This window comes from Rhamphochromis longiceps, linkage group LG18 (assembly GCF_057381845.1).
Source record: "Rhamphochromis longiceps isolate RC_006_pf linkage group LG18, R_longiceps_female_GT1.1, whole genome shotgun sequence".
NCBI lineage: Eukaryota > Metazoa > Chordata > Actinopteri > Cichliformes > Cichlidae > Rhamphochromis > Rhamphochromis longiceps.
Genome location: NC_140574.1, coordinates 37,489,527 through 37,499,948, shown reverse-complemented (window position 1 = coordinate 37,499,948; position 10,422 = coordinate 37,489,527). Strand labels below are relative to the sequence as shown.

The following is a 10,422-nucleotide window of genomic DNA, read 5'->3' as shown; positions in this document are numbered from 1 at the left end:
TTCACAACAGCCTAAAAGAGGAAATTAAGACAACGTTAACCGTTTCAACAAGGGTAAATCTGATTTCAACAAAGCACTTCGATAAAGGTGTGGCAGGCTATGTCCATTAAAACTGATATAAATAAAATAATGCCACATTAATTGTCAATACATTTTAGATTTATTAGACTGCCTGTCATAAAAATGAGTTAATTCCTGTAATTGGGACTCTTTCCTTTTCAGTGAGTTCAACATTTTACCATGTTGAACAGGGATGAAGAATTTCAAAATGAATTATTCACATTTTTATAATCAAATTTAAACTGGAATTCTCTCAGGAGTAAAATTAATAAAGCATAACATTCTCTTCAGAAATTAAAATAAATAATTGTAACTTGGCATCTTAATAATAATTTGCTTTACCATTTATTTCTAGTTCTAGTTCTGTAAGATAATATATTGAAAATTAAATGCATAACAACATTAATTGTACTATAGCAATAAAAATATTTAGATTATAGAGCTTATACAGATTATACAGCTATGGCCTACACCGAATATTGGCTGATGATTTAATAACTATGTTAAGCACTGTGTGTGTGTGTGAGTGTGTATGTGTCTTTTTAATGTCACCAGTCTTAGAGGCCCAACAAAGTAGTCTGCCAAAGGGTATTCATCGGCAAGTTCACCAAGTTCAATCAACACAGTCTCTCTGCTTGGACATGCAGTCAGCTCAAAGGCTCTGAAATGTTCCCTGTACCAGCCAGAAAGCCTTCTCACTATGAAACACAAGCTCTCCTGAACAATACAAATCTGAACAATCTCTCCAAAATCAGGCAGTCCGCCTGTACACCCATGAGCAACTATCATCCCATTTCTAAAAGTTACACCTTTGCTTGACACACACTTTGCAAGGTGGACTTCAGATGTACCAGGGAATTTCTGTGCAATAGTCTGAGCCATTTCTTCTTTCAAAACATCAACAGGAACTGTTGAGACATTTGTGACCTGTAGAGGATTTTTTTCAATACTAGATGACCTCAAGTGATATGAAATCATGAGCTGATGCTTAGTGGCTAGCGAAAGGGGCACATTTTTAAAGCAATTGGTGTGGCGCACAACCTGCTTAAAATAACTGTGCTTGGCTTCAAAACGCATTGTCCAGAATCCTACAAGAGGCCCAAACATCCTTATCAGATGAGGATAGTGCTCTAAGTAATGATGTTTTGGGAGCAGATGCACACCAGGGAAGAGTTCTTGGTGCTTTTGTCTGTGCTCTGAAATTTTTGCCTGAAGATAAGCAATGGACTCATCTGTGTGTGTTGGAGCAACCACAAGCTCAACAGTGTCTTTCAAGTCCATCAGTATTTGCCATGCCATTTCACCCTCTGGAACCAGATGCCCAATTATGAATGGGAGCAGTCTTAACAGAGCCCAATTTTCATGGGCATTCCCACCTATTGTTGGCTTAGTTGAAAATGTGTGTGGGATCACATGTGGCCTATTTGTCTTGTCAGCCCATTTGTACGGAAAATGCAGGATGGATTTGTTGAGGGTTTCAAGATTAAAATATTTATTGGATATCAGCGATGCCAAACAGCGTCCAAGCTCCACCGGCACTATGCCCTCAAAAAGATCATGCATAATATCTGGAGGATAACCTGTGTGAACATTGAAGTGGGCAATATTTTCACTGATAACACAAGGCCTTTTCACTCCAAAACAGCTCGTACCAGTCTCATGAGCTAATTTTACATGAGAGTCATGGAGTTCTTTAGTCCTGAGTGTAAATGCACCTGATTTTACCTCTTTTGTTTGGATTTCTGTTCTGGTTCCTGTGCAAAATCGGCAAATGTACCCACTAGAAAAGCTCTCAGTAAAACCAGCAATACTGTGAGCCCCCAGATTATCTGCTACAACAACCTGAATTGTGCCTTTAAGACATCTGCCTAGTAATGGAATGAAAATTCCCTCTTGCTCCAGAGTCTTCACATCTTGAAGAAGAGGTTGCATGACACGGCAATAACCAAATTTCTTCACATCATCAGTTTTACACAAGACTGCCAAGTAAATTGATGATAGTGATGAATGTGAGCCTATAGGCAAATTACTCACAGTCCAGTAGATGCCACAAAGCTTATGTTTCCTGCGAGAGGTACCCAAAGGATTGCAAATCTCAAAATCATCTATGTATAAACACAGTAAAATTCTCATCTCATCCCCTGACAAAAAACTGTTTTGCTTGAAGTATGAACCATCCTGAGAAGAGTTGTAAGTATGGTGTTCAATAGTCCCCCTATTTTGGGCCTTGTGATTTTCAACTAACCTGTCCACAACACCTTTCCTGACAAAGAGCTGCTGCAAAGACTTAAGTACAGGCACGTACTGAAAACTCCTTTTTTCCTTGGCATCAAGAATGTACTCAATGGGTTCTACAGTGTTAAAGCTTTCTTTATAATACTGGTTGCGGATGTAAGTTGAGCTCAGGGGTCCCCCCTTCTCGATCGCTTTGAGCAACGGGTTAGATACACAGATAGCAGTGGCTACCTCTTCTAACATGGACCTTTCAGTTGTGACACTGTGTTTCTGAAACACCCTTTCTAGAATTTCAATCGAGAGGGGCAGTGTTGCTGAACTTAAGTAGTGCAGTTCTTCTAAGAACTCATCAATTTTTGTGCCTGGCACATGTGCAAAATGCTCCAACTTGAGCAACACTGCGGCAAAATTTTTCTCAATTACTTCAGGCAAGTTCTTAGCTACATCTGAACCGCTACTTGAACATGCACTGTCTGCTGAAACTGCAGACACTTGATTACCTGCATCTTCCTCAGGATTATAAGAGGATCCTTGTGAAACTTGTGTGATTTTAACTACACCGGGCTTGAAATCTTTGAATGTATGTGGGGTGTGTTTCCTGTTCTTGTGAGAATGAAATGTTCCATATATATTTGTGTGAAAAGTACAACTTTCAAACATACAAGTAACGGTTTCACTACTTTTCAGATGAGTGCCAATGTGTAAAAAATAAGACTTCTCTGTTGGAAGATTGCTACAGGTGCACAAATGACAACTGTATGTTGATAATTGCTGCAACCTCTGGGTGTTCTGTTGAGCATGGACTCTACTTAAATGAATGTACAAAGCATTAAATGTCTTAAAAGTACATGGGCAGTCTATGTGTGGGCATGGGTAACGTGGCATGTGCCGGTGCTGAAGTCTAAAATGTTTTAGTAGCTCATATCTACTAGGTAGAGATCCACTACACACCTTACAATGCCACATCCTTCACTCAAAGGTTAAATAAATAAACAACAGGCTAATCTTCATTTAAGTGAACCCTAAGTAATTAATGACTGGACTCAATCAATCACTAAGACCCTTTCAATGTTTTTAGCCCAACTACATTCAAATCACAAACTTGATAATGGCCAATGATCCCTTTCGACAATGGTCACTTATGGGGTTGGATGGCAGCTGCGTCCTGAAACAGATTAGATAAATCAGTCCCACAAATTTCAAATTAAAAATGATCACCTTACCTAAAATACCATTTCACAATTAAACATGTGTTATCTTAACAGGAGGGCACTGCAAGTCTCTAAGTTTATTAAGTAGACATATTTTATTTCAAAAAAATAAAAAAAACTGAAAAAATATCAGTTCATGTTTGGTCTTTCCTCCTCAGTGTACTAAAAACATACATCAATTGTTAAGTAAACTACTGTGGAACAATTGCAACTTACAAACTTACACATTTAATCAACCCACACATAAAATTTGTATTTATCACAACAGTTTCTGTGGTAGGGTCCAACTAGCTTATTTGCAGAGGTTAAGTTATAAGCAATATCTACATTTGAAGTAGCTATGTCTTTCATATTAGGCTTTTATACTTGTGCTAGCTTGACATTGTGCTATATTGTTGTACTAACGTGTTAGCTAGCGAAAATGGCATAAACAGACAGATTTAAAAAAAACAACAACAAAAAACAAATGTGAATAAATATCACTGAAAAGAATAGACAAACTAATGATATCTTTGCACAAAAAGTATTTTCATCTGGATGGATGAAGACAGATTCACTCTTACCTTTCCAAGATGACCGAGAAGCAAACCATGTGCTTTCCTCCCTCCTGTTGTTTAAAATCTCACGTGATCTTGTGATATCGCGAGTCTTTAAGGCAGCTAACCACTCTTGTTAGATTTTATCATGTCATATCAACAAGAATAAATTTAAGAGGTGCTAAGTTGGTAAATTTCATGTAGATCTTATATGATTTTATTACGTTCACCTTGGAAACATAAATTCATTGTGTTCAAATTACATGTTAGAGTCATGTAAATGCAATAACCACCAAATTTTACTTTTTTGAGTGTACCAACTACCAACCTTTGTATATTTTGTATATTTATTTTATTTTTACTCTATTTAATTTGTAAAATATGTACACACACACACACACACACACACACACACACACACACACACACACACACACACACACACACACACACACACACACACGTAGACATACATATTTAGTATACACATTCAGTAATATGCATACACTCTTATATTGTACATATATTTATTCATATAATTCTCAGATGTAGCCATTGTTATATTTGCTTGTTCTTATGTTATTGTATTTTTTGCACAACTCTGTTGCTTGTGAAGCTCGCACACAAGAATTTCACTCACATGTACTGTACCAGTGTACATGCACATGTGATGTGACAATAAAAGTGATTTTATTTTATTTTATTTTATTTGACCCCTTGGCTGTAAAAGGCTGATGGGCTTTTGTCGACACACTGCTCGGCGGGCAGCGTGGACAACTCAAGAACAAAGTGACCTAGAGATTAAACAAACAAAAAAGAATCAACGCAGAACATTCAAATAGACCCTAGAAATGTCATGTAATAAAAGTTATTGACACGAGGGAGATTTATTAGTTTGATCATCTTCCTCTGAGATTTGGAAGTAGGCTGGAATCACATCCAGCACAGTAGACATTCCCAGTTTCAGCAGTGAAGTGCAGGTGTGCACCAAATACAGATCTTTGCTTTTTTAATGAAAGGAAATATAAAACATTTGATCACTTTGGTACATTCATGCATGCTTAAAATGGTTTGAAAAAAGTCTGCTATGTCAGCGCTCTCTGTTCACTTTGGCACTCCAGTTTTTAGTACAAGGATGATCTTGTTAGCTCTTTTCCCGCTTTTAGTGTTTCTACCCTTAAATGAACCTTGAAAGTTCCCCCAGGAGACAACTCGGCACAGATGGATGTGGTGGAAGCCTGCTGCTTCCTCCTTACCCGATAAACAAGACATTTTGATTGTTTAGACCAAGAGAAGTTGTATTGCTATCATCACTGGTGTCTGACAACAGAGCCATTCATAGTTTTCAATAGCACAGCCTCTTGGAAATATTGCTCTCATCAGATTTGTGGGTTGTTTTTTTTTAAAAAGTTTTTTTTTCTGTGAACACTGACCAAGTGTTATGGAAAGCTTCTGCTGACACCGATTTCCTCTGGTTTGTGCCCTTATTCAAGGTTCAAGGTTCTTTATTTGTCACATGCATAGTTATACAAGTATAACACACAGTGAAATGTAGTCTGACACGCTCCTCGACATGTGCAAAAAAATTGGGGGGGGGGGGGGGGGGGGGTAGAGGAAGAACATTATATATATATATATATATATATATATATGTAGTATATACATTGGGTGAATGTGCAGTAGTAGCAGCAAGCAGGTGAATTCTGTACATTAATATGAATAGACATCTGACTATTTTACAGGATAGACAATATAAACATATTTAAAATTAAAGGAATTGAAATGTACATTGTGCCTTGGTTTAGTGTCTGGAAGAGTCCTGTCTCAGTCAATTATAGATGATGTGAGAGGGCGGGTGTGTGTGTTTAGGGCACGGATGGCTTGGGGATAGAAGCTCCTTCCCAGTGTAATTATCAGTCCAAATATCAAAGAAAATGAAAGATCAAATATAAAGTATGAAAATGGTCCAAGTACCACATTTAGACATTTTTTCTATTAGTTTATTCGACTCATACTGGTACATGTAGGACAACTGTGGCAACACAAGCAAAGTGGACGCAGCAACAGCTTGTTTTTTTATTAGATTCTGTCAAGGCTGACTGAACGGACTCAAGCACAGACTCTGGGATTAAATTAAACCGTCCTTTATTTACAACACAAAGGGAGCTATATACAAAGTGAGGGGAATGGTCAGGGGCTCCAGGGATCCACGGGCAGGAAGGGGAATGGTGCTCCACACTCGCTTGCTGATCCACATGCCACTCGTTCCAGTCTCTGCACACACGCTCTGCTCTTGTGATCCAGTTCGCTCCACACTATCACTCCACTCCACACTGCCAAACACTCACTCCCAGCAATCAGGAAAAAAGGGTTACAGGAAGGGTCCAGGAAATCTATGGAGAAAAAAAACGAAGGATGATCAGAACCAGGAAACCACTAGGAAAAACATGAGGCGTGATGAGAGCCGGGTTACACCAATGTGTGAAAAACAACAGTTCAGCGACGAGAAGCTTTGAGCCACTGCTTTGGCCAGGGAAGGCAGGATAATGAGCCACAGGTGCAGCCCGGCCCAGTGAGGCTATGAAGTTCAGAATGAAATACGTGGTCAAAAGTTACTTAATTTATTTAAAAACTGTCAATGTATAAATGAGATAAAAGAATTCCCATCAAAGAAATGCAATTTAAAACAGCTTAAAACTGTTAAAAGAGTTAATAACTTTGTTCAAAATGCGGGCTCTGACTACAACCTGTTTAAAATGTAATCAATGATCTACAGGGTGGACCATCCATCCATTCGCTTCTCCTTTTCAGGGTCGCGGGGGGCGCTGGAGCCTATCCCACCTGTCATAGGGTGAGAGGCGGGGTACACCCTGGACAGGTCGCCAGTCTGTCGCAGGGCCAACACACAGGGACAGACAACCATTCACTCGCACATTCATTCACACCTAGTGGCAATTTTGGATTATCCAATTAACCTATCCCCACAAGCTGCATGTCTTTGGACGGTGGGAGGAAGCCGGAGTACCCGGAGGGAACCCACGCAAACACGGGGAGAACATGCAAACTCCACACAGAAAGACCCCGGCCTGATGGTGGAATTGAACTCAGGACCTTCTTGCTGTGCGGCAACAGTGCTAACCACCGTGCCACCGTGCTGCCCTACAGGGTGGGCCTTTATATAGATACACCGTAACAACATGGGAATGGTTGGTGATATTAAAGTCCTGTTTGTGGCACATTAGTATATATGAGGGGCAAACTCCTCAAGATGATCGGTGACCATGGTGGCCATTTAGAAGTCGGCCATCTTGGATACAACTTTTGTTTCTTCAATAGGAAGAGGGCCATGTGACACATCAAACTTATTGGTAATGTCACAAGAAAAAAATGGTGTGCTTGGTTTCAACGTAACTTTATTCTTTCATGAGTTATTTACAAGTTTCTCTTTGTTCACAGCCATTGACATGTTGAAGAGGTTAACACGTGAGGAGCGGATGGAAATTGTGTTGATATCTGGTGAACGCAGTAACCGGGTCATTGCAGCAGATTTCAATACAAGACACCCTACGAGACCACCCATCTCCCATGCTACAGTCAGCAAACTGCTTGCTAAGTTTCGTGAAACTGGTTCAGTGTTGGATTTGCCAAAATGTGGACGCAAGAAAACTGTCACTAATGAAGAAACATCAGTGGCTGTCCTAGCTTCATTCAGCAAGAGCCCACAGCGTAGCACTCGCCGCATGTCACTGGAGAGTGGCATTAGTCAAACATCCCTTCGGCGGATATTAGCTACTCACAAATGGCACCCTTACAAACTCCAGCTACTGCAGCATCTCAACGAGGATGACCCAGATCGGCCACAGAATTTGCAGAATGGGCAAAACAAAAATTGGAACAGGACCCTCAGTTCACGCAGAAGATTTTGTTCAGTGAGGCAAACCTTTATGTGAATGGTGAAGTTAACAAACAAAACCACCGCTATTGGTCTGACACTAACCCACATTGGTGTCATGGTCCTGGGCCATGTGGGCCCAGTATTCTTAGTTTTCATGTATTTTTGTATTTTGTTCTTTATTTAGGCCATGCTTCCTGGGTTGATCTGTTACGTTGTTCCTTATGTGTTTTCCCTTCGTGACTCTTACCCCCTGTGTGCCCCTCTGTGTATTTATGAGCCCTCGTCTCTCTTTGTGCTTTATTCTGTTTTCCCCAGCCCGTTATGTCTGCGTTCTCCCCGTGCTCTCTCTCCTCCTGTTTGAACCTCTGTGTACTTCCTGCTTTACTTTGCCCATCTCCCATCAGTGTTACGTTCACTCCTGCCGTGTCTTGTTATGATTATCAGTGTCACCTGTGTTCCCCGTGTGCATCCACTTCCCCTGATCATCCCTCATGTGTATTTAGTCTCTGTGTTTCGTACAGTCTGTGTCGCGTCGTCTGTGTTCCCACCCTCCGTGTTTCCATGCCCGGTCTATTGTATTCCAAGTCATAGCCTTACCTTAGTTTATTCCCAGTTTAGGTTTCTGTTTAGTTATTGCTCTTGTGCTGCCCTTATTCTGGTTTGCTTCTTTTGTATTCATCAGCCACAATAAAAGGCTCGCTTTTGTTTAAGTTCACTTCCTTATCACTCGTGTCTGCACCTGAGTCCTCCACGCACTCTCCACTCGGTCCGTCACAGCGGACCGTGACAGTACGACGCGACCATGTCGGACTCAGCGGACATTTCGGAGGAGGTGGGAGAGGAGCTGAACAGGCTCTGCCGCGTTATGGATCGCATCATCGGATGCACGGATCCGAGAGTGGTTTCCACGGGATTGGCGGCCGTGGACGCCATTATGTTGCGGGAGCCGCGGTTGCGACAGCTCCCCCGCCTCGTCGAGGCATTTGACTCCCTGGGCCCCCTGAAGGAGGAGCTTCGTGCCCGCGCGCTGGCCCAGAGGGTCCTGGATGCCGCCTCAGCACCCACACCTCCACCCCGTAAACGGGTGTCGGCGCCGCTGCCTCATGAGCCAGAGGCTGCGACAGGGGGAACGCTGAGGCCCACTTCCACTCAGCCATCGCCTCACCGTGGATCGGCTTCCTCGTTTCCGCCACCGTCATGCTGCACTAACCGGCACACGGAGGCGGTGGAGGCCATAGACTTCGGGGACGATGAGCGTCAGCAGGTGTTACGGGCTTATCGGGAGGACGAGCTCCGGTGGAAACCCTGGCTCATCCCAGAGGAGGAACTCTCACCTGCTGCACCGCCTACCAGCCGCTCGCCGTCTCCAACCCGCTCAGACTTCGCTTCCCCTGCCTCGCCGTTAGCGAGGATATGGGCAGAGGAGGATGTTGCCGCTACGCCACCCTCTGCAGTGGTGGCATCAGCGCCCATCGCGCCAGCTACCAGAAGGGGGCGGCGCCGGCGCCGCCGTTGCACCGCACTAACTCCGGTGAGTGACTGCGTTTTTGCGCCTCACGTCCCTTCTATGAAGCAGAGTGAAATGAGTGTTGATTTGCCGGGACCGGAGACTATAACGGAATTGGGCTCCAGAGCTGAAAGAACTGTGTGTAACTGTTTTGAAGGAGCACACAACGAAACCACAGACCATGTTCTTGTCTCTGTAGAATCCAGGACTTTTTCTAGCGTTGCTCTCATAGTCGTACCACATGAAGCCCAGGTTCATGAAACAGCGAAAGGGGTTCACACGTCGGCTGTACAGTTTGCTTCTGAGCCTGCTAGGAATGGCGTGAGCTTTCTCTCCGCCTCAGACTGCTTTCTGCCCCGGCCGCCTATCTCCGCTGGAGGGTCCGAGGGGCCTGTCCAGCCTCACGCCTCGTCAGCTGGAGGGTCCGAGGGGCCCGTCCAGCCTCCTGTCTCCGCTGGAGGGTCCGAGGAGCCCGTCCAGCCTCCTATCTCCGCTGGAGGGTCCGAGGGGCCCGTTCAGCCTCCTGTCTCTGCTGGAGGGTCCGAGGGGCCTGTCCAGCCTCACGCCTCGTCAGCTGGAGGGTCCGAGGGGCCCGTTCAGCCTCCTGTCTCCGCTGGAGGGTCCGAGGGGCCCGTTCAGCAACCTTCCTCGTCAGCTGGGGGTTCAGGAGAACCGCACCAGCCTCATGCCACGTCTGCTGGGGGGCCCGAGCCGCCCGTCCAGCACCATGCCACCTCAGCTGGAGGGCCCGAGGAGCCCATCCAGCCACCTTCTGCTTCTGCTCCTCCTAGTCCAGCTCCAGCCCGTGCTTCGTCAGCCGCAGCTCCAGCCCGTGCTTCGTCAGCCGCCGCTGCAGCCTCAGAGTCTTCGTCAGCCGCCGCTGCAGCCTCAGAGTCTTCGTCAGCCGCCGCTGCAGCCTCAGAGTCTTCGTTAGCCGCCGCTGCAGCCTCAGAGTCTTCGTTAGCCGCCGCTGCAGCC

The 10,422-nt window shown here is 44.1% G+C and overlaps 1 protein-coding gene across 1 annotated transcript; it reads left to right on the top strand.

Moving 5' to 3' along the window:
- The first annotated feature begins 8,739 nt into the window (after window positions 1-8,739).
- LOC146648866 (uncharacterized) lies at window positions 8,740-9,676 on the top strand. The gene is made up of 2 exons (XM_085388221.1): window positions 8,740-9,468; window positions 9,644-9,676. Exons 1-2 carry the CDS (start codon window positions 8,740-8,742, stop codon window positions 9,674-9,676), a joined length of 762 nt encoding a protein of 253 aa, XP_085244347.1.
- Window positions 9,677-10,422: the final 746 nt, after the last annotated feature.

Bases quoted from the DNA above. Each gene is read 5' to 3' on its own strand.
- LOC146648866 (XM_085388221.1), top strand. From the start codon at position 8,740: ATGTCGGACTCAGCGGACATTTCGGAGGAGGTGGGAGAGGAGCTGAAC. The intron at 9,469-9,643 runs GTGAGTGACTGC...TTGTCTCTGTAG, and splicing joins GTTGCACCGCACTAACTCCG to AATCCAGGACTTTTTCTAGC.